The sequence below is a fragment of the Rhyacophila brunnea genome, unplaced genomic scaffold (genome assembly GCF_057557595.1).
Source record: "Rhyacophila brunnea isolate RB1 unplaced genomic scaffold, BYU_Rbru_1.0 scaffold_20, whole genome shotgun sequence".
NCBI classification, from domain to species: Eukaryota; Metazoa; Arthropoda; class Insecta; order Trichoptera; family Rhyacophilidae; genus Rhyacophila; species Rhyacophila brunnea.
The window spans coordinates 37,920,999-37,947,277 of record NW_028232860.1 but is presented as its reverse complement, the minus strand read 5'-3'; the positions used below and the strand labels follow the sequence as shown (position 1 = coordinate 37,947,277).

The following is a 26,279-nucleotide window of genomic DNA, read 5'->3' as shown; positions in this document are numbered from 1 at the left end:
TGTATGAGAAACGAGAGAGAAAATTTTATAAAAATATTCAATTTGGGTCAATTTTCAGACTGCCGGCGAACACAATATTTTTGTTCGGGGAATTATCGCCCAAACAAAAAAAGCCCAATAGACTGGGTTGACACAATATCGCGCGCCCTATAATTTCAAATCCACCGATTATTATTAATATTATTATATATGACATTGCACATATTATTAATATTATTATGTCGATTGTAATGCCGGGTCCACACCGAAAACAAGTCGCGCGACAACTCGTTAAATTTTACGATAAGCATGATAATTATCGTAAAATTTCTTAAGCAATTATGATAATTATCGTAAAATTTAACGAGTTGTCGCGCGACTTGTTGCCGGTGTGGCCGCACTTTTAGGTATTTATTTTGGCAGGTCAATGACCGAATGACCTATAGAGGGAGCCGCCAGTGAGCATTACTATGTTATAATATGTGAAAAATCGTCATTCAGAGCTTTAATAATTTTACCATATTCTTCAAATTTATATTCTGATATATTCAGCAACTTCAAAGTTGGAAAGTGGTCGACGTTGTTATTCGATATTTGTCGAAGGAATAACTAGAGTTTTAATTGAAATCCATTCAAACTTTTTACCATATCATGGGCATATATTTTTTTTCCTGGCAACGCGGAGTTAAAAGTATTTAAATGTGTCACGATGTTCAACGTAGAAAATAGTGGTTACATAGTGTGAGACGAGACGTAAGGAAGACGTACTGAGATAATACATTTATGAAGCAACAAATTCTTCAAATTTTAATCTATTGTCAATATTTTTTAAAAAATTATAAAAAAGTTATTCGTAATCAGAAGTACAATTAATGATGGCGGGCCTCAAAAAAATACCCGGCGGGCCACATGCGGCCCGCGGGCCGCAGTTTACCCACCCCTGGGTTAGTATATTACATAATCATATTTAAAGCTGTCAACGATTTTTTGATATATTTGTGACTTGAAACTTAATAGTCTATACACAGACGGTAATGTGGTGACATTACCATATTAATTAATATGGGGTCAAACGTTGGCCCCATACAACGGTTTGCAAAAAGATTGTTTTCGTATTCTGATTTAAATAAAAATGCCAAAATCTCATATTATGTTAAGTCGACACCAACGGCCGAAATGGAAACTTTACGAACCGGAGCGCTCGATAATTTTACGAAAATATTAACATGGTTATCTAGTTTTATGTGTATCTATTTCTTTTGGCAAATTATGTAGCTAACTCAGATGATCAAATTAATTTTACCACGAGACGGAGCGATAAATTTGTGGATTTTATAAACCAAAACGGCGCTCCGGTGCGTTCCGGACCATTTCGAGCCCTGCGACACTTATAGATACAATTAGTAAAGAAAAGCCCCCACTTAGGACTGTGATGACGTATATAAGCTGTCTTTCCTCTTTTACATTTAAAATGAATCTTATTATTATGTATTATAGGTATAATGTGATTATATCGTATCGACTTTTTAATCTATTGAACATAATATAAAATTTTTGAAAACACTTCAGATAGGTAGATATGTGAAAAGATCTTTTGAAAATCTCTGCGGGACTCGAACCTTCATCCATTAGATTCGAGGCCAATGTGCTTTACCAATTGAACAAGGTGTATTTTATTTAATTACGACGAAATTAATTAGTAGTTTTTACATTTATGAAGCGCTTCACAAATTGCGTTAATTTTGACAGTCGGCTTTTATGTTTTAAAATCAAAGTATGAATTACTTTAATTACTAACCGGGGTCAGGAGCTCTCCAAATTTAGTTATAACGAACTAAAATTCCTAATAAATCAATAAATACAAAATTTATCTAATAATATGATAAAACTATTTTTTTATTCAAAGAATAATTCGCAGAATTTGAGAAAGTTACAAGAAACATCTTTCCATTTTCTGACGTTTTGGTGCTTTAAATCAGCACATCATTCACGTTGAACATTGTGATAATAGTCTAAATAAATAGTCTAGAAAAAGATTATTGAATGGTACAATAATTGTTGAATATCGGTGTGTGAAAATTACTCTTACCCTGACATATACATAAATGTAATAACATTTAATATTATAAACAAATAAAATGACATCTTGCGAGATGGTCTTGTAATCACTTTTGTATTAACGTTAAACGCCTGAAAGAATATTTTTAATTGTAACTAAAAAAGTGCAATAAAAAATATTTAGAAATCGCGACCTCATTAACCTATAAACGTTGCAATTTATAGCGAAGACTTTAAATTGGTGTGAAAATGCTCTAAATGAAAACTCTGCACAACAATGAAGCGACAGACAATGTTTGTTTTCTATCTAAATGTCACTTTTATTTGTCAATCATCCGATGCGAAAAGTTGTTTTTATTAAAAATGCGAAAAAATTCAATAATGAGACAAAGCTGCGAAGATAATATGTTTTTTAAATAATCACTTGAACGTCTACGTCAGTAGCTGTAAACCGTTTAATACAGTAAAATAATTTGTGGTGCGTTTAGGCTTGCGAAAACCTGATGCATCGACTGATTTTGAGCCCCTCGCATGATACAAAATTATATGAAACCCATAAACATACCTATCTAATATAAATGATTTTATTTTTGAAGTTATACTTCTTTTGACGCGTTTGGGAAATCAGATCAGAGTGTATTTTTGGCGTGTGATATGTAACACATAATTTATTTTTCACACGAAAAAAAACGCACTCGATGTGATTCGAACCACCGATTGTTCGGTTATCAGCCGAACGCACTACCTTTACGCCACAGTATGATATACTGCAATCGTGACGATTATACAGTATACTATTATAGTTTAGAATTGTTCCGTTGCCTAGGCATCGAATTTATTATTATCGGCCATTTGCAATTCCTTACGTAAACAAACGATTAAACGTCTCAGTTACTTTAAAAATAAAAACAACGATAAATAATTATATAATTTAGTAATATAAGTTAAAATTTATAGAAATAAACCAACGGCGCCTCAATAAGCGGCCCATTTTCTTACGTGTGTAATTTAACAAGATAATTAAGAGCTAGTCGAAGAATCTAGTTTATAACAAGTTTTGTTTTTATTTTGTTACGCCAAAGAAGTATAACTTCTGACGCGCGTACATAAGTACACACACCGAGTTTTTTGCGTGTAAGTACGCATATGTCTGATTGATTAGTGAGCCCTTTTGATGTTATTTCCAGGATTTTTGTTAAACTTTTAATAATGTTGTATGAGAAAAAATATGGCTTTTTATGATTTTAGTATAATTTATTAATTTGAGGTATTGCGTCATGTGCATCAGAGAAAATCGCCGCTGTTTTTAACACTGAACAACAATATTGAATGAGCCTCAGTGCATAAACCGAGAGCAGTTGTCAGAACGAAGGACAAGCTTAGAATAACGTATTCTTGACACGTGTTTAAGTTAGGTATTTCAGTTCCCATTATTTCTGAGCTCCCTGGGAACACTATACAAAATACGAATATTGAAGGTCATGGTTCTTATTATAGATATTATACAATAATGGTAATACTATTTATACGTACAAGCAGTTATTGTATGCCTGACGGTAGGTACTAACTAATATAACCGTTAGTGTCCGTTTGTGTCCGGCCTGTCCCGTGTTTTAGAATATATATATTGTAATAACACCGAGTAAAGTAATATTCTATCATCTAAATAATTTGTTTTTTTTTCGATCCTGAAGGGACTTGAGGATTCTTCATTGTGTGCGCGAGTGGCGAAGGGTGGAGGTAGGCTGTTATAATCCGCCATAAATAATGCACATTAAACTTTGTCAGTCATACGTATTTGTTTTCGTTGAAATAAGACTACAATTTACCGATAGTGATGGTTAGTTTTTAAAATTCAATTAAAGCATAAATAACTTTGAATATTTTATAGATATAATAATATTTGTTATCTATTATAGTTTGGTTTAGGCAGGGCTGAATTTAAAAAAAAATGAACCAACAATATGTGTATTAGGAATGTATTCTTAATCCAACGAAAACAAATAAATATGAATGAAAAAGCGTGCACAATTTTGTCGTATCGCCCAAAATATACCAACACTGTTATGGTTTGGATTGGGCAGGGTTTTATTGATTTTGATAAACTAACCAACACTATCTGTTAATTGTTGTTTTAGTTCAATAACAACCAAATACGTAGATACGACTAACAAAGTTTAATGTGCAATATTTATGACGGATAATAACAGCCTACCTCCAGTGACGTCCCGTGGGGGTAGGCAGATTGAGCGTCGCTTGGGGGCGGCAGTTACTCGAAAGGCGGCAAATCGAGAAGAATCATTAAGTATATATAGAAATAGGTACCTAACTTAGTAATTACGGAAATATCTCTCCATTAAAAATACAGCTCACTGGTTGGAAACAAAATGTATTAATTGACATAGTGTTTAACCGGAGTGTATTTTTTGTCGGGTTTGCGATGTCTAGTTTACTTCCGTTGTCTTTGGACGCCACATCCTTGATGACGAGCAATGACACGTGCAGATTTGTGAATTATAGAAATATATTTGAATTATAGGTAGGTACATACTCGTACTTATACTCGAACAACATCTTCTTGGCTACGTGTTAAAACTGCGACCTACAAGCTCGTCCCATTTTTTACCGCAATTCCATTATAAACTGACAAGCTCCACCCAATTAGTCGACAACAGCGCCTTCTGGCTTTTGCCAAAATCTTCTTGTTGGAGAGTAACCTAATTAATTTATCCAAATATCAGAGCCAGTCACTCGAGAGTTTGGAAAGTTGTCAGGTGTATATTGAATTGTATCTGAAAACCGTGGATTCGCAATATTGTCTTTTGAAGTAGAGATGGCATTTAAATTAGACCTATATATTTTGTTAGTATTGTATCTATACAACACATTTCTTAGATATTGGATTCATGGAAGGATGATGAAAAATATTGTATAAAAAAATGAGGTGGCATTTTAGCGCTGCCTAGGGGCGGCATTTTGTCTAGGGACGTCACTGCCTACCTCCACCCTTCGCTAATGGTGTGCGCTCCTGATGGGATAGCCTGATCTTTTCTTCTATCGTCTCCATGCGGGACATGTGCCTAGACTCGCGTCTTGACTATCGTGATGGCCACATTCACAGCTTGTAGGATCATCGGTGTATCGGACTTGGTCATATTGTTTTTAGTTCTAAGTTCTAATTACCCCAGTTCGCGATGGCCGGATTATAGCACAATATAAAGCACGTCTACAAAAAAAAAATAATGCAATAATTGCCTAAATTATTATCTATTAGTGATTCCGGAGTAATTTCGACAAACCGTTTGTCCGAATATTAGAAAGTAATCTATTTGTAACTGTCTATAAATCGGCTTGAACCAAGACCAATTACTAATAATTATTATTTATTGGACACCATGTTTTATTTATGGCATCAAATTTATCTTCTCGGCGAAGTTAGAAAGTTTAAATTCAAAATTTGTGCCGCAAAATTTTGGCATCGAATTATGCATAGTCTCGTTCTAACACAGAGTAGTAATATATAGAGCATAGTTTCCCAAATGGGTCACGAGAAAATAAAAAAGAAATACAAATTAAACGTATAAAATATTGTAAGTCTAGTTGCCACTTCATAAATTTGCACTCCGGCTATAGGATAAAAATGATGCATGTAAAATATTTGTTTTACATGTATTATCTATAAATACAAGTGAATATCATTATTTTGCATGCGAGGTTATCAGGCAAAGAGAAGAGTGTAGTAAAAAGTGCAAAGTTATAAAGTGTTCTACGACCTACGTGTATATATTATGCTGATGGACGTGATAATAATTAGGGTTGGATTTGTAATTGTAATCCAGGACCTGCACATGACAGCGACTATATTCGAGAGCAACTAACTATATAATTAAGTATTAGGAAACGACACGTTTTATTACCTATTTCATACTCGTATCGATTTACGCATTTTAATATTCCGCTTCGTAAAAAAATCAACAGTGTACCTATACAATTTTTTAAATAATTGGAATTTGAAATCAACATGGATTTAGAATGTTGTCAGAAGAAAGTTTAGCAAAGTACGCAGAGAATAAATCGTGTACTTAGGTACATGTTGCTTTCCACGTGGAAAAACGTAACTTTCAATTTATAGGAATTTGACATTGAACCAAGATTATTTCTACGTTAAAAATATTTAAGGGCATGGGGAAGCACGTAAAATTAACGAGAAAAGGCAATATCGGTAAATCGGTAAAAATATCAATCGGTTATCCGCTAATTACTAAGGTAGTAATAGGTAGTTATTATGGCATAATTTTTAAGCCATTTATAGACATAATATAATATGTATAGTGGATCCAATTTTATTGCACATCACTTTTGCTGAAGAGAAAACATATTTATAGAATAAGTAGATATTAATTTTGGAGCAATTTATTAAAATTTAGTAATTTATCTATAATAAATATATATTTAAGCTTGACTATTAAGTTCTGATAATATTAGGTAGGTACCTAATGTGTTTTTGTTAGAAGCAGGTAGGAAAGATTTATAATAATTTCTATGTAAATATACACTCTCTGACCACGGTGTTGCAGCTACAAATAATAATATCATTGAAATTGACAAACTCAATTTTTTTAATTAACTAAAATAGCCGTATTTATAAATAAATTTAACATATTTACCGGTAAACCGGTTTAGCGATAACCGGTAATGAATATTCCTTGGACGGAATATAAAAGAGTTCCGTGACTAAATTTTATTGGAGAACGCTGACTTAGCGTTTGGTTAAGACAAATAAATAACAACGAGGAAAGCATAAAATTACGCGGCCATTTGGAATCATCACACTTTATTTTGTTAGATACCTAGAATAAGCCTTTACTATGGCAACACGCATAAAGCTCCTACAGAATGTACTAAAACGTTTTACTTATTTTTCTATTATATTACTGAAAATGGAATCTCGTGACAGGTAGACGTATTTTTTTTGTTCGTTTCAACTGAGAGCTATCCTAATGCCCAACTCACACGGTTAGTCTTGTCCCCGCCGATCACCTACCCCGACAATAAGAATCATACAATTTTAGATAGATAAATTTAAAAAAAAAATTATTAAATTTCATAGCAAAACAGTGCTCGAAATGGAAAATTTTACCAACCGCAGCGGTCGATATTTTTTTTCTAAAATATTAAATTGTGTTCGATTTTTCTGTAAGATAAGTACATATATAGGCACTTACTACATATGTGATATGTATTAAACTTTACGTATAAAAAAGTAATGCATATCGTCGTTGAAACTACAAAATTGTGTAACTAAAAAACACAACTTTACAGGAGAGACAAAAAACATCGTGGTTTCGTTTACAAGTATAATTATAGTTATGGAGTTAAATCATCCATTATTTAAAAATGTTACATTTTTTTGGAATTACATCATATCCAAGCCGGGAAGATATTAAGAACGAACACTAGAAGTCAATTTTCGATTAAAACGGAGTTACACATTTTTCTAGTTTCAACGACGAAATGAATTTTATATTTACTTAGCAATTCACTAATCAGAACGTAATTTATAAAATTTCCACGAAACTATAGTATCGAGGATTTTATTAACTGGATCTGCGTTCTGGTGTGCTCCGGTCTATTTCGAGCACTGTAGCAAAAGAAGATAATCCCGCTCCGTATTAATAAAAAAATACCTATATTATTTCCTAGATGATTAAAATTACGTACCTATATAAACACAGTGACGTCTCGTGGAGGTGAACAGGTCATGCGTTGCATAGACGCGGAAAATAATGGAATGTATAATGTTTATATTAAAAATTTTGAGGGCAGTGGCGGTTTTCAATGTAGCAGCAAACGATGCTGTCATCTTATCAGCATCGAAATTCGTGAAAATATAACTAGTTTTGTATTGTAATACATATTGTAATAGCGGTTTCAAAATGTTCACAAGGGTGCCTCGAAACCTGTCAGCTCCACGGATCTTCATGTATCCATTTTTTGAAAATAGGTTTTGTGGAAATTCTCCAATTCTCAATAGATAATGTGTATTTGAATTTAAAGATATTTGGCGTATTTTTCTGTTTATGGTAGTCGATAAATAAATAAGTAATAAATATATAAGTAGGAAGACATCTGATTAATTTGTTGCCAATTTAAAACTAAAAATGAAATGGGACGGTGTTCTAAGTATGTTTAAGGGCGACACTTTGCCTAGGGACATCACTGTATAAATATTTAGGAATTTTGTATTGTAAAATTCTGGAATTTATATTATTTTTACGAGCTGAGTTATCTTTATCATTATTATTTTGTACTGCACATTTGTTAAATGATTGTGAATAAGAATTGTGTATAAATAGTCCCTTGGTGAATATATTTGTAATTAATACTTACTTACATAATTCATAAATGGTGAATGAATTTTTTGGACGGGGTGTATAACACCAATTTATCATGAAATTAAAATGCCTTTTGTTTTCTTATTAATATCATTTTTACTGCTGTTGAACTCTCAAAAATGATGATGATAATTTCCATTTGATGTCATTTATTTAGCGAGAGATTATATTATTGTATTTTCTTTTCCTTATTAAAAAACCGCTGTACATTTATAAAATATGAAAAGTCAGAACAGTCATTGTAAGTAAAATATATTATAATATATTCTCTTTTCTTTTATGTGTTTTTACATTAATTTCCTTATACTAATGATTTTCTTACAAATTATAATATATGTGTTATCGTATTTGTTTATAATTATTGATATTTGTATTGAGGCGGTTAATTGTTACAATAAGTTATCTCTTTTGGCTGTGTTAACTTTTAGAACAAGATAGACAGTTTTCACAGGTTAGACGGCTAACTTATTGTAAATAATTACAAGATAAAAAGAACTTTTTATATACAACGTTTTTAAATTCTGTTGAACCATATAAACTTGACTTGACTAGCTTAAACGATCAAAAAAAATGTACTTGACATGTCATATTGATTTCCATAGTAACGCACGTATATATTAATAATTTAGTTGCTAGGACCCAGACCCCTCTAGCAACCAATAATGGTGTCGAAATAACTTTTCATACAAAACAGAATTAACTGAAAATGAATTGAATTCTACTTAAAGATGTTACTAAAAGTATTAAAAAAATGCATCGGCATCGTGTTCTGATATATTCTAAAAGTTTCAAATGTCTAGCTAGTCGGGAAATTAGTTGAAAATCGATTGCAAGATTTGTACCGGACAAAGAACCACCGGACAAATAAGAATACGAGCTAAGAAAAACGTTGTAAAATAATAATAACTCAATACATAAATATGACAAACTACCGTCGACAACCGCCAACAGCCGGCTTGTGTATAGAATAGGCTATTTCTGAGTTCCCTGGAATAGACGCAAAGGATTCAAATGATCATACGAATTAGATAATTTGTTTTTATTAGGTATGACTTGGATTATCTTTTTCTAATAGATATTACTACTTATAATCAAAATGAAATCCGTTACTTTTACATTGAACGGTTTTTTGAGCTACATTCAATATTGTATTGCACACCACTGATGTATTTATAATAGGTGAAAAACTTGTTGGGCATTTATTTTTCAATGTGCGTTTACACGTGAGCTAATAAAAGATCAGTGTTCTTCAATGTAATACTAATTAAGTTTTTAATTGTCAACATTTAGATTTATAGGGCACACCTTTATGATTAAAACTACCGGTTGGAGGACTACAGGATATACCTACATGTCATGTTCATTAGTCCTTAGAGCAGTGGTTTACAATATTTGCGTTAATTGGCATAAATCGTATAACTATATACTCGTATGTATATTCACGGCGCCCTAAATATTATTTCCGAAAAAAACAATAGTATCCGTTGTCTGCGGACACATTTGAAATTTAATAGATGTTAATTATTTATAGCATTTTTTTTAAATTTGTCGATAAGTGATTAGACTTACGAAAGTGAAGTCATATATTCTGATTTGACTGTGCGTAATATCTGTGATAAGAAAAGAGCAATTTATATTTTTGTTATCGCCGAAAGAAACAGTTAAGCATACGAATCTATCGTTGTTGGTGACATGTAAACTGTACGAAAAACATTTCGCCATGGCACAATTCGCCATGAGCTTTCTTATCAGAAAGAGGTGTCCGTATAATAAACTGTCTCCAATTGTATTAGATTCAATATGAACATTAATTCAATTTTCATAGCTGATTTAGGCAGAATTCATGAATTAAACTATAAAAACCTAACCTAACCTAATAAATAATACAGTATATGGGCTATTATCAAAATTTATTTGCTGCTGGCTTCCTGTAAAGTGTAAACTGACGAGAATCGTGTTTTATTTAGACATAAATTTTATGTCAGTACCATATAACCCAAAGAAGTTACGGTCTTTAATATACGGCCATATATTTCCGATACAACATTTCACAGTGAAGTGTGGTACGGCGAACTGCATACGAGCAAGTTTCCGGACACGACTTCGAATACCATCGGTTAAACCGTTAAAGGAAGAGTTTAGATTAGTTTTTTTTTAATTTTGAATTATATCGGCATGGTATATTATTATATCTGCAGACTTGTTAAGTGACTAGTTTGTAAATTTATTTTTATGACATATTATTTTTCTTTTTTTAAACTATATACACTATGATTATATCATAAATATAATATACCTGGTTAAAATATATAACAATTTTCAGTCATTAAAAGTCAAATAAACATAATTTTATCTAAGATGTAGTTTTTTTAATCGAACACACAATAATAATTGTGATTGATATGTGCGTGAATCCCAATATATAATAAATAATATTATATATATAAACCTTTTTAATCTATGCGTTTTCAACGAATGTATTATCCTTAAATCTGGTGTATTTTTTATACATATATAAACAATAATTGATTAAAAAAATCAAGTGCAATCGATTGAATAAACAATTATTGTCCAGGAGATGAAACAGGTATATTTCACTTGTTTATAACAAATAATAAGAGTGTGTTTATTTTGAGAAATTCTTATTTACTTTGTTATGTAGCTAGGCTTTAACGTGACATATATGACAATGTATGGCAGCGTCGGCGTCGGCGCCGGTAGCGATTAGTAGCCTTTGAAAGCAAAGCCTCTTTTTGTAAATAAACGTCAACCATCAATAAATAATACTAAACGAATTATATTATATTGTTATATGTAGGCATTGTAATATATCTCAAATAAGTATATTCATTGAGTTAAAATTCAAATTATAACCCATTTTTTATTGAACGAATAATTCACAAGATTTTAGAATGTAAAAGATTTTTTCTAGTGGTTATATATATCTCAAAAGTGTTCAAATTATGTACATAATGTAAAATTCACATGATGATGGTTTTTTACTGTTATAATATATGTAGCAGTTTTATGTAGGTACCCTGGTTTAGGTTCGAATCCTGGGTCTGACAAGTACAAATATTGTTTTTCAATTTGTATATGAGTCAGAATATGGACCTAATAGGTTGATCAAGTGACTGAAATCCATTTGCCGTAAAAACAAAATCTGATAATACTCGTACAAACCTCCACTCTGTGGAGGTCCATAATATGATCTTATTACGATCGGACATGGTCTAAAAAATAAATATTTCTTTGAGTTTGTTTGGTAATAACTCATTCCTTGCGTCCAACGCAACTGTTGCGTTGCCCGTTAGATCGCCATTAGATATAATTACCATGTTATTTGAACATGGTAATTAATTAGTAATTAACAGGTCCGCAGTGAACGAGCTTTAAAATTTATACAGTTACACACATATACATAATTTGAAAACATCTCATGCATATACACTAGAAATATTGTTTTGTAGAAAAAAATACGACAACCGACGAGTCTTGAACCTGTATCTGCTGGATTCGCGCCAGTATATAGAATGTTACATTCTGAAATCTTTTGTCTTATTCGTTGAATAAAAGAAATAGTTTATTAAAGTTACACACCTTTTAGAGCGGATTCATCATCATCATTTATGGTAGGTACTTACTAAAAACTACAACCCTTGGTGGGTCTTGGCCTCCTTCAAAAACGTCGTCCACCCTGGACGATTCAGCGATGACACTCAATTTTTTCAACTGATCATATCAGTTCGGAAGGCTATTCCAAGTATTAAAAACTATAGTATCTACATTCTATAGATCGTTTAGACGTTTGCTCCACTTGTGTTTTGAAATTAAATTACACTTTATCTCTCAAAATCTTCAATTCAGTGGAAAGAGCTACAAATTTGGAGCTTCATAACACTTTTCTCGTTAAATCCACCAATTATTGTATTTCAAAAATGCTCGTGTCAAAATCAAATGGAGAAAAATTTAATTTGTTGACTTTTGCAATTAGCGGATTTAAAACAAATGCTAGTGTTCTTTTTACCTTTTTTTTTTTTTGAATCTTCGTATAAAAGATTCCCTCATATTTAATATTGCTGTTTTAAAATAATCAGTGCTAATAATTAGGGAATTGCTTTTTTGCGATATTTATACAATTCATTGATCCCTTTTCTAAATCTTTAGCGAAAACCAACAAACCCTTCAAATTGATGATGGTGGAGCGCTTTTACCACAAGTAATATTAATTCAGAATTCCATAGCTTTTACAATTTCTTCTGGGAATGTCTGTGCACAAAGCGCTTCATTCGAAACGTTAGTACCTACCTCGTGATTATTTTTTTTCTTTTAAAATTGTGACAAATATTTTTTTCACACCTGTCATACTTTTTGCCTGTTTAAAATTCGGTTGATATATTTCCATGCATTCAGGGACAGCCTTAGCTATGTCTTCTCAGCGTGTATGGCCTTTGAGTGGCAATAGTCCCAAAAGTTATTCTTTAGGACCCCCCCCCCCAGCAGGCTTATTCTAACACATCACTCAAGAGGCATGTCAGCAGAGGCACCTAGCGGAAAAATACTAAGCTTGCAATTTGAGACATTTTTTTGATAATTTACAATTTCAACTGTATTAATAAATATGTATCTGAAAACATAAAAAAGATTTTTTTTGTCAAAAATAAACTTACAATTGTAAAAAAATGTGAATTTGTTGTACGGTCCCATCTTATTATTACATAATATTTTATGGTCATATTTATTATTAAAATTTAGTTTATTATTAAGTTTTCAATTTTTTAACGTTTAGATTTTTGACTAATTCATCGTTTTAATATTTTTTATATTTATTTTAAAAACATTATTTTTTATAAAAATATAAATGTGTATAACTTGAAATCCTTTTTATTCATATCGGCCTGCACATTTTGGTGTGCATCATAATATAACCACAGCTGTAGACCCGCGATAATTATATTTATTATATAATCATATTATAAATGTAGGTACCTACATATCAATGACAAAAAATTTAAATTGTGAATTTGGAAAAAAGAGCCGCACGTGCATACCCAAGAGCCGTGGTTTGCTGACCCCTAAAGCCGATAAAGACTTCGTTAAATTTATAGTATATAATTATAATAATTATGGCAAAAGAAAGGTTTCCTACGAAAGCCTACCCTCATTCAGGAAAGGGTAGTGGGAAGCAGTACAACTGATACAATCCTCGTCGATTCTCAAGGTCGTCCAGTGCATGCGTACCGAGGTCAATACACCCATTAAAATCATAAAACGATTAAAACAATATTGTCGATCATTTTTAAGAATGTATTGTGATTAAATGGTTGTATTTGATTGGGAATTGTATCATGATACGTGATTTTACTGATAAGTAAAGGCCTTGCCAAAGTTGTATTTTTGATTACTATAGTCAATTTAGGTACCTATGCTATTTACCAGTTGAGTGTATCGGTCGATTAACGCTAATAAACAATACACATGCGTATAATAGTATGCGCACGAAACGCCACCGACGTAAGGATGTCCTGAAAAATTGAAATTTTAAAACAAAAATTAAATAAATAGTTTATAATGTTGTTTTATTATTTCCAGCAAAGGAAAACTATTTTCGGTATCGATTATATATGCAAATACGAAAGACTAGCAGTATTAAATACATATTTTAAAGTATCAACAAGGTTGATATTCGTAATAACACGCCACATCCAAATTGATCTGAAAAATTAATGTATATCAATAAACTATTGTAATTTAAATCGTCACCTCAATACTACAGCTAGATAACTTGATTTTCACTGTTTTTGAGATATCTATTGAATATAATTCTACATTTTCCTTCTCTACGAAATGATACAATTAGGTAAGTCAGAAGTTAATTGAAACTGTATTAATTTTGTGTCTGAAAATATTAAATAACTTTAAAACCATAAATATAATAAATAAATAAAACAATACATCTACAATATTTTTTCATACAATTGGACATAATTTAATTGTTATCAACTAGACAAGCATAATTTTCCATTTTTATTTTAAATTATGATTATAGCCAAGATTTATGTTAATCAAGTAAAGTTTAAATTTCATTTTCCCAACAATGACCAAATCAGAGTTATCTAGTCAGTGACGTCCCTAGATAAATTGCCGCCCCTCGGCAGCGCCAAAATGCCGTTCCATTTTTTATATAGTATTTTTATCATGCTTTCATGACTCCAATATTCAAGAAATGTGTTGTATACAAATATTACTAACAAAATATAATACCACTAAACTAATTTAAATGCCAACTCTACATCAATACACAGTATTGCGAGTCCACCTGAAAACTTTCAAAATTCGCGAGTGACGTGCAAAAATATTTGGATAAATTAATTAGGTAAGTATGTACCTATAATTCCAAATATAATTCGCAAATCTGCACGTGTCATTGCAGGTCATCAAGGACATGACGTACAAGTACAACGGAAGTAAACTAGAGATCGCGAACGCGACAAAACAATTATAGTCTTGTTAAACCTTTTATGCCAATTAATAATTTTATTTCCAAGCAGTCAGCTGAATTTTTTAATGGAAAGATATTTCTGTCATTACTAAGTTCGGGTACCTATTTCTATATATAGGTACCAAATGATTCTCCTCGATTTGCCGCCCTTTTGGTAACTGCCGCCCCCAAGCGACACTCAATCTGCCAACCCCCACGGGACGTCACTGTATCTAATTGTTGTATTGAGGTGACGAAATGTTCTTTAAGTCTAGAATTTTGTAGAATATCACTTTCAACTCGAGGTAGTAATATCGTTGTATCATCATCAGCCGGGGTCAATCCACTGCTGGATGAAGACCTCCCCTTCTTCCAACTCTCTCGATCCTGTGTCGTTCGCTGCCACGTATTTCCGCTGAACTTTACCAGTTCGTCAATCCAGCGGCTTTTAGGGCGACCCTGTGGCCGTTTTGTGCCCCTTGAGTACCACTGGATGACGGCATTTGTCCAGCGGCCGTCCTTTCGGCGAGCAATGTGCCCCGCCCATCTCCATTTCAGCTGTTTGGCAACGTCTATTACATCGCGTACTCCTGTCTGCTTCCTAACCCATTCGTTTCTCTTACGGTCCTTTCGCGTGATGCCCAACATACACCCCTCCATGCCTCGCTGTGCGACTCTTAGCCTTTGGACATCTCTCGTGTTGAGGGTCCACGTCTCACAGCCATACGTGAGCACGGGTAGCACACATTGGTCGAACACCTTACGCTTAAGACACAATGGTAGGTCACTTTTGAAGATACTATTCAGACGTCCGAAAGCACTCCATCTCAGCTTTGTTCTTCTAGCAATTGCATCGCGCATGCTTCCGTCTATGGACACCTGCTGTCCGAGATAGACGTAGCTGCTGACTTGCTCGAGTTGGGTGCTATTAATACAGATAATCGCAGGGTCCGAAAAACAGTTCCTCATCACTTTTGTCTTTGATACGTTTATCTTTAGGCCGACCGTTTGTCTGACATCCGCGAGTTCTTGCATTCTACCTTGGAGGTCTTTCGGGTCTTGTGAAAGTATAACAATATCATCTGCAAAGCGCAGGTGACTGAGGTGCTTCCCATTAATTGGAACACCTTTTTCCTCCTAATCAAGTTTCCTAAATATGTCTTCAAGAGTAGCGGTGAGTGAAATGGTATCACCTTGTCGGACACCTTTGTTAATGGGGAATTTACACGACCGTTTGTGGAGTTTCACGCATGCTGTGGCATCACTGTATATACTGTTCAATATGTTTATGTAGCGTCTGGAAATCCCTTGGTTGCTAAGGGCGTCTATAATAGAAGATTTTTTTATTGAATCAAATGCCTTCTCATAATCAATGAAACCAAGGTATAGTGGCAGTCTGTATTCTTGATACCGTTCTATAACTTCTTTGACGACTTGGATGTCCATCGTGCTATAGCCTCTTCTGAACCCAGCTTAGTCTCTCGGTTGATTCTCATCTAGAGCAGTTTCTAGACGGTTGGAGAGTATTTTTGTAAAGACTTTGTACAGAATTGGCAATAAGCTGATTGGCCGATAATTATTCAAGTCTTCCTGATCTCCCTTTTTATGGAGGATGATGATCGAGGCCAAAAAGGATAACAATTAATATATCTTGGGATAATATCCAAAAAATCTCCGTATCCTGATATAGACTAATTATATGAAAAAAAACCTTATATGATTAAAGAGAAAAGGTTAATCATAATTAAATTATTTGCAAAATATATATATTTTAATATTTTTGTTACAGTTATTTCGAGATATACAATGAACGCGTTAGAGATCTTCTCACGAGCGACGATTTACGGTCGATAGATGAAGGAAGACCCAGCAGTGTAGCAGGGTCTACGCTGAATCGTAGCACCAAGGATCTTAGAGTACGCGAGCATCCCAAAAAAGGCCCATATGTAGAGGGTGAGTGTAGTTTTTATTACAAAATTTCGTGTATTTATTGCAATTTAATCATCGATACGATAGGTACTATATATATAGCAGTAGCGATGGGTGGAGGTAGGCTGTTAAGATCCGCCATATATATTGCACATTAAACTTTGTTAGTCATATTACGTATTTGTCTTTATTGAACTAAGACTACAATAATTTACAAATGGTGTTGATTAGTTTTTAAAAATCAATTAAACTCTGCCTTCCAAACCATAATAGTTTTGATATACATTGGGCGATACGACAAAATTGTGCACACTTATTTGTTTTCGTTGGATTAAGAATACATATTACACATATTGTCGGTTCATTTTTTAAAATTCATTAAGCCCTGCCTAAACTAAACTATAAGTATCAGATATAAAATATTATTCTATATATAAAATATCCAAAGTTATGTATGATTTAATTGCATAATTTTAGATATAATATAGAAAGACGAGTATTTTTTGACAATTATTTATTATGACTTGGTTTCGCAGGGCATTATATATGGCGGATCTTATCAGCCTACCTCCAATCCTTCGCCACAGTTTACACTGAAGAATGAGGAGAATACAGCATTGATTATTTTTCAGGTTTAAGTGGTGTCGTGGTCCAGACCGGTCATCAGCTGTCAGGGGTTGTGGCTTTGGGAGCGTCTCGTCGTAGAACTGCAGCAACGGCTGGTAATGCCACCTCCAGCCGCTCCCACTCCCTGCTCTCCATACAGAAGCATAATACTACTTTAACACTTCTCGACTTGGCTGGAAGGTACAATAATTAATAACAGCTTCATCTTACATATTTCTTATACAGGCGGACCTTGACTTACGAACGTTCGACTTTCGCACAATTCGCTATTTCGCACATTTCAAAAAAAAATCGTTTTATTAAAACGTCGCGCTGGTCGTGGGGTTAAGATATCCCCTTCTCGCTCGCTCACAAACAAGTGCATTTCTTGCGTCACTTGCATCCTGATCGCACCCGTCACTTTGCTTGTGAGCTAGCTAGGATAGGTTTATTCTTGCGCAGGAGCGCGTGCGGGCGTGTCATGTTGTGCGTTTTGCTAATTTTATTCATTTGAAATTTTTCACCCTAAACATTTATAAACATGAGTGAGAAACGGAAAAACTGCAGTGTTGATACGAACAAAGAGAAATCAAGGATTTATAGACTTCACATGACGTTCTGATTGCGGTGAATCTTTTGCTTCAATCGGACGTTCGTATGATACAAACAGGTCTACTACGATATGTTCAATTTTGAAAAGTAAAAATAAAATTAAGGAATATGTTAAAAATTGTGGAAATATATGTTTAAAGGTTGTTTCCAAAAAACACGGCATAGTTATGGATGAAATGGAAAAATATTTGTCATCATGGATCGACGACCAACATCAAAAAAATGTCCCTCTGAATATTTCAATTATTCAAGCGAAGGCTCTTAGTTTGCACAAAGATTGGAAGGCTAGATCAAAAGAAGATTCTAACACGATTTTTCAAGCAAGTAACGGTTGGTTTATATTAAATTCACTGGAGAATCGGCTAATGCGGATAAAGATGCTGCAAAAGAGTTTATTTCCTCATTATCCAAAATATTGAAGATGGAGAATATTCCTCTAGCTAAATATTTAATGTAGATGACACAGGTTTATTTTGGAAAAAAATGCCTTGTCGTACATTCTTATCTAAGGAAGAATCAGTTGCCCCTGGGCATAAACCTTCTAAAAACCGATTGACATTGCTTCTTGGTGGAAACTTGGCTGGTGATTTAAAATTGATGCCAATGTTAATTTATCAACCAGAAAATCCCAGAGCATTGAAAGGGAAGGATAAAGAATTGCTTCCAGTAATCAAATAAGAAAGCCTGGGTTTACTGCGTTAATATTAAAATATTGGTTCACTTTACATTTCGTGCCAGCAGTTAAGCAATATTGTAAATTTAATGATTTACCATTTAAAATATTTTATTTAAAATAAAGAAGAACTTTTTAAGGGTAACACCCGCAAACCCCACTTAAACATGTCTCTTAAACATCTTATAATATTTCAAAATACAAACTATTTAATTTTTTTTTTACTTCCCTCTACTTTCGAACATTCAACATTCGCACACCTTTTCAGGAACCAATTATGTGCGAAAGTCGAGGTCCTCCTGTAATAGGGAATTCATCAATACGTGTAAACATCGAGTGGAGCATTTATACCACACAAATAATAATATATATCGCACCCGGGGAATAATAGTGGCACAACTCGAAAAACTAGTTTTTGCAGGAGAGCAGTTTGAATATTTTATTTTGGCATGTTTGTGCCACTATTTCTGCTCGAATTCAAGTAAACTGTTACAATTTGAGAATGACAAAAATGCTTTTAAGACCACCAGTATATTTTTAAGCATTATGTCGCTATTTGTGCGGATACATTTCTGCATACTTAACTCAAAAATGACAAATTTGGACTTGTGCCACTATTATTCCCCGGGTGCGATATTATACTCATATAACGTGGAGATATCAACGTCGGTATAAACAATATCTTCCTCCACGTCTGAATCAAATTGACTAAAAAAGGAGGCAGCTCATCTTGGATTCGTTAAAAGAATCCGCAGTAGACAACCAGTGGCGAAGGATGGAGGTAGGCTGTTAAGATCCGACATACATAGTGCACATTAAACTTTGTCAGTCATACGTATTTGTTTTTACAACGTTTTTATTAGCTCGTATTCTTGTTTGTCCTGTGGTTGTTTGTCCAGTACGAATCTTGCAATCGATTTTAAACTAACTTTTCGACTAGCTAGATATTTGAAACTTTTATAATATATCAGAACACGATGACAATGCATTATTTTAATACTTTTAGCCGTCTTTAAGTAGAATTGAATTCATTTTCAGTAAATTCTGCTTTGTATGAAAAGTTATTTCGGAAGAAATCCGTAATGCAATCCACTATTATTGGTTGCTAGGAAATTATTTATATATACGTGCATTACTATGGAAATCAATATGAGTGTCAAAATGACATTTCGGTATTATTTCTATCAAATACAATTTTTTTTGATCGTTTAAGCTAGTCAAGTCAAGTCTATATTATGATTCAACAGACAATTTAAAAACGTTGAATATAAAAAGTTCTTTTTATCTTGTAATTATTATTGTTTTGTGTTGATACTTCACAACTACATAATTCAAGTAGATGTATTAAAACTACAAAAATCCCTAAAAATAAACCGAAGGCCCTTACTTTTTCCTCTAACACTATTTTGAAAACGCTTATGTTGTGCGTCACACATGCCATTAAACTTAGCGATAGGTAGGGGGGCCTGCCAAAGATCCTGGCCGGGAGGGCCGTTTTAGGATGTGGGGGGCATGTTCATAATTATAAGTATTTTATAGATAGACGAGTATTTTTTGACTATTATCTATAGTGGCTTGATTTTCGCAGGGTTTAATTGAATTTTAAAAACTAACCAACACCATCTGTAAATTATTGTAGTCTTAGTTCAATGAAAACATATACGTATAACTGACAAAGCTTAGTATGCACTATTTATATCGGATCTTAACAGCCTATCTCCACCTCATGATCTCTTCGATGAAAAGTTGACATACCTACTCCGTTTTATTTTATCACATGTTTGACAAAGTCATATATTATGGTTGTACTGTCAGACAGGGAGCGGTAAACATTTGCTCTCAAAGGGTATTGTAAGGTTTCTCTGAGCCTGCCATAAATGTCATGATTCGCTATAATAGAACAGCTGATTTACATTGTACGATGCAACAGTAACACAACTACTAGTACTACCGAACGTAAATGAAATATTTTTTATTAATTAATTACAACACCACTCCCCGAGACGAGATCCCAACCCGTAGCTTCCGCCGTCCATTATAAAGTAATTTAAGACTTACAGTATTAATATATTTGGGGGAATATAATAATTATATAAACAGTTTTCACAAAGTGCCGGCAACATTTAAAAATATGAAATTCACACCGGAAATGAATGGTTTCACAAATGATTGACAACTACTAACTGTCAAACGGTAGATTGTCATTCATCATCATCAGCCTGAATCTATACACTGCTAGATGAAGGCCTCTCCAAGCTGATTCCACTTATTTCGGTCATGTGCGCTGCGTTCCACGTACTTCCGCAGAACTTTATCACTTCATCGATCCAGCGGTCTCTAGGTCTAGGTACTTTGCGGACGTTTTGTACCCCTCAGATACCATTGGATGACTAAATTTGTCCAACGATTGTCCCTTCTTCGAGCCATTTGTCCAGTCCAATTCCATTTGAGGTTTTTAGCAAACTCTATTACATTACATGCTATTAGATTTTCATTGTGGAAAGAAATAATTCTCACTTGTCAATAGATTATTGTAACACTCAAATGAATGTAGAAAATATATTTTGTTCTTCTTTCCGGTTAACTTAAATAAAAGAATTTGATCATGGGTATACTTAATAGTACATAGTATTATATCCAGATATAATAATAGGTATACAGTAAGTATATAAAACTATGAACAAATGTCTATCCATATTCTCTTATATTCCATTTTATTGATATGGGGGCTATCAAAACGATAATTCATTTATAAGTACAGTAATATCATATTTTATTTGACAAATCTTTGACGTGTCGCTCAGTGACGTGACCATCATAGACGAACATTAGCTTTCCTTGGTGAAAAATTGTTTCGCTTTGTGAATTTCCTCCTTTTTCTTTGTGACTAGTTGTCAATACTAAGTTTACTTATATTTTTAAAATGTGTTATTTGGTATTATTTAGTTTATGTGAAAAATATTTTCTAAATGTATGACTATTTTTTGTTGATGTGAATTTTGAATAACGCAATGTGCGATTAATTCCCATCGATATAGGTATGTGTATGTCCTTTTTTCTACTTATCTTTATAGTTTATACAATACATTGAAAAATTATAACAAAATATAGGTAGGTGTAGGACATAGTTACTACTAATAAGTCATAACTTAAATTTTGTAATAAAATAATAAAAAAACGTACATTGACAATCATGAGCAATTCTTTTATTGACCATATTAAGTAATAAAAGTGTTCTTTTACAGTTTTACACTGTCACTTAGCAAAAAATGGTTTATGACATTTTATTCGCAAGAAGATTGGTACAAAAATTACTTTGAAACGCGTAGAAGTGATAAAACGTTTAGGAAGAACCTTGAAAATGTCTTTGAAAGTTTTTGTAATCTGATATAAACTCCACAAACTGTTATGAGTTTTGAAGAATCTAGCTGTGTTCATATTAGGAAGAAGTATCTATTTTGGAAACCATTAAAATTATGAAACCACAATAGGTGTTAATAATTTCGTATATAAAATTTCTATTCGGTGTTCACTTCGACGGGTGGATTCTTCGGTGTTTAATATATTTTTTATATAACACAATAGATATACTTCACTGTGGAAAAGCATGGAAGAAAGCTCTTACCCTTAAAAAAGGTTCAAATACATTATGATGCACGTCGCGTACTGTCATGCTATTACGGCGATAAATTTAGTCTATGGTTTCTTCATTCTGCAGAATATTTTGAACGATCACTATCTCTATAAATTTAATGATGCAGAGTGCCAACTCTAATGCATTATTATTTTGAATTATTATTCATTATTCATGCTAATTTCAATTAATTTTAACAGTTTCTACGTGTGCGTACGTTAAAATTACATGCGATATTGTATCCATGGATAATATTTTGTACAGAGCCCAACCTGCAGACCATACATAATAGACAACATTCTTAAGGAAAATACATAGTGCCAACCGCTAAAAAACAAAAAATACGTGATTTTGACATGTGAGTCGAAAACGTGTAGGCATGTAGAAAATGACAAAATACGTTCATTGAGTCATGCGGGTGTCGATGCAGTACGGTATGCGTGAGGTGACCTCATTGTTGTTCTGGTGATTTCGGCAGATTTTGCTAGATTGATAATTTTCGTTTAAAGGTTCAAAATGTGCTACGGGATAGGAACATCAATCTGATAACATTTTAAACACCAAGAATAATGACATTACACCAGGGCTCGAAATGGACCGGAGCTCACCGGAGCGCCGTTCCGTTTCGTGGAATCTGTAAAGTTATTGCTCCGTCTCGTGGTTAAAATATTTTGACCGTCTGAGCTAGATATGCCATATAACAAAAAATCTAGCACATTTGTGTTTATAAAATACCCATAAAATTTGATAACCATGTTAATATCCTCAGAAAAATTTCGAGCGCTCCGGTTCGTAAACTTTTCCATTTCGAGCACTGCATTACACACCTTTTTCCCGTAGCGGCAGCTTACTGTGACGTCACGCGATAGTCCGCGTCATGCACCATAATATATTTCGCGCTTAACGTTCGTTTCACTTCACTTATGACATGCGATTCAAACTAGTCGATTGTTATAATTACTATTCCACAAGGGTAGGTACCCTAAGGCTAACATATTTCATTTCTTACTACTCATCAATTAATCTTATTCAGGTGAGCACAGCACAGGTAGAATCGCGTTCAAAGGGAGCCCACTTTAAGTCACGGCGAAAAACTCACTAGATCTTACAGATAGACAGATTAATTACGAAATTATGTACAAATGATAAACAATTTTAATTTACTAAAAAATATTATTAACTAAGTATATGATCGTAGAGCATAGATTGGCTGAAAACACAGTAATTTTTAGCGCGCCATTTACAATATTAACATGGACTAAAAGGGTTGTATGACGAATTGTCTTTTATAATAAAACAGCGCAATGATGACGTGGTCAGCATTACTATTCTCGGAATTTCCTTAAATTCACTGGAAAACTATTTCGTACTTTTCTTATATCCACCTGTTTATTTCAATTTATCTGAGGCTTAATGACTATTGTTTTCTTAGTGAACGCCCAAGCAGAGTGAACCAGAGCATACCCCGGCAGAAGGAAGGATCCAACATAAACAAATCCCTAGTAGCATTGGCTAATGTCATTTCAGCATTGGGTACGTATTTTTAAAATGAGGTTTTTTATTGCAGTTGATATTACCTAAAATTAATTGAAATCCGTTTGGAGATTGTTAATAATATAATGTATTAAACATATTATATTTGTACGTGGATCAGAGTTTTGGAAGCGCTGAACAATGATTCTTAGATGCTCGACTCCGGGATGGGCTTTAACCTGCTCCACGATATATTATAATATCAACTGACTGTTATATGACACTTTCCTTCAGCACAAATAGTTTTATATGCAACCCACTTAATGGCAAACATATACGTGCTGTTGTCTTCACTATCTTATATATGAGAAACTGTCTTAATCATTATTTCGGGCGTCGTAGAGTCTGGCATTTTCTGACCATTCCATCGTAGTTTTGTGATGTACAACGTAAATAATATTCAGAATTGAATGAAAAGTTATTAATATTAAACATATTAACAGGTAAAAGAACGTCAACACATAAAATGAGGAATCCTAATGGCCAAATTTCACGATCATACTCAACGACTACCACCGATCATCCCATCCGATTGAGAACTTTACTTTTAATCGTTTCATTAGCTCGTTGTAGAAAGTTTTCTGTTATACACCAATTATTCGATTCGGCTCTCTTAATTGTGACGTGAATTTCTATTAGGTCATCCATGAACCAAATATCATGTTGTTTATCTTGATTTAAATTACAAAGATGGTAGCGATATTGACGGAATTTATAAGAAACTTCTTCAAATGCAATTAATTATTTTCTATTTTCTTAAATATTATATACAGCTTACACAGGGCCCCGCGTGGTGAGCAGATATGTTCCTTACAGAGACTCCATCCTGACCTGGCTGCTGAAGGACACTCTAGCAGGTCGAACCACCACTGTTATGATAGCAAGTAAGTTATTTTATTATGTTAAATCTGGCTCTTTGAAGATCACCATGATGACTTGCAACAGTTGCAACATTATAAGAGTATGAAAAGTTACTATATTCTAAATCTCATATTTTTTTATAAAATGTGGTTATTATTTTCACAGGAAGGTTTTGAATTTTCTTGTCCTCTTTAAAATAATATAAACATTAAATATAAAGAAAAATCAATATTTTTTCGTAGTCATGACAATGCAACCCTATTAACAGAATATTGAAAACAGTTATGTAGAATTTACAATCTCATATTTTATCTGTACCTACTGTTGATTAATTAAACTTGACCACCGATTAAATAGAATTCTTTCAAACATCAGCATCTCTTTGATAATAGGTACATTTATGTAATAAATACCGGAATTCAAAAACTGGGATCCAGGTATTCCTCGATATCGAAAAACCGGTTGAAATTTTTTGAATTAACATTGAAAAATAAACTATACATATAATAACTGAACTATCCGACGAAAGTGAAATAATAACAAAAAAAAAAATCGAAAGAAAAAGCTCGCGTCTTTTTAAACAGAATTTGGCAAAAGTTAAAAAACACTATCGCGACAATGGTTTCTGGACGAAATATTTTGTTGTGCGGAATAATTTCCATCATCGAGAAAAATATAGGTTGCCGTGAAAGCATTTTTATTGATATGTTCTTTTTTTCGATTTTATTGAATACCATAATACCACTATTGCAATCCCTACTAACTGTACATAGGTATAAGATAATTTTTTTCTTATTAACACTTGTTTGGTTTAATTATTTCGATTGTAGGGAGGCACAAAACCAGTCATCGGTTTGGGGGCCTCTGAATTTATTTTAATTAAACCGGTAGTATGCTTTCGTACAATTCAAATAATAATTTTCCACGGTACGTATTGTAAATTATAATGCCATAATATAATTTTTCATGCACAGTTTGAGCGTGATCATAAAAACAGCATTATGAAGAGGCAAACTTTATAAAAATAGCATTGATGTTTTCTCATTTTATTCTTTCTTTTTTGAAAAAAAAACTATAGTCCATAAAATCGCCAGCACGCTAGGTATACTTAAACCTATCGCTTGAAATATACTTCGAGTGAGAAATTTCTTAACTACGGAAAACGGTGAGCTTTCTATTAACCATTTGATCGCGTGTTGAACAGGACATTTAATGGTTAAGGTATTAAAACTTCCTTATAAAGGTTAGGTAATATTATTAAGACCCTGTTCATTTGTTAACTTTACAAATAATATTGGTACGATATTGTTGATATCGTATTAACCTTAATATTATTATCCTGAAATGCACAGTAAAAATGATAATATTGTTATTATAGATTAGATATCTATCATTGTTGGGATAAAACTACGATAATTACTCTACTTTTGTGTGAAAGTACGTAAATTCATATCATTAATTCCTCTTGTGCGTCATAAAAGCACATCTGGAGTGTTATATTATGTTTCCGTGTGGATT

At 33.1% G+C, this 26,279-nt stretch overlaps 1 protein-coding gene across 1 annotated transcript in view; it reads left to right on the top strand.

The window, feature by feature from the left end:
- LOC147071622 (uncharacterized) overlaps positions 1 to 26,279 on the top strand; it is a 45,738-nt gene that overhangs the window by 13,148 nt on the left and 6,311 nt on the right. The window contains exons 5-8 of the mRNA XM_085947988.1: positions 16,703 to 16,866; positions 17,475 to 17,649; positions 23,800 to 23,900; positions 24,674 to 24,784. Coding sequence (XP_085804114.1) covers positions 16,703 to 16,866; positions 17,475 to 17,649; positions 23,800 to 23,900; positions 24,674 to 24,784 — 551 coding nt within the window. The remainder of the gene's footprint in view (positions 1 to 16,702; positions 16,867 to 17,474; positions 17,650 to 23,799; positions 23,901 to 24,673; positions 24,785 to 26,279) is intronic.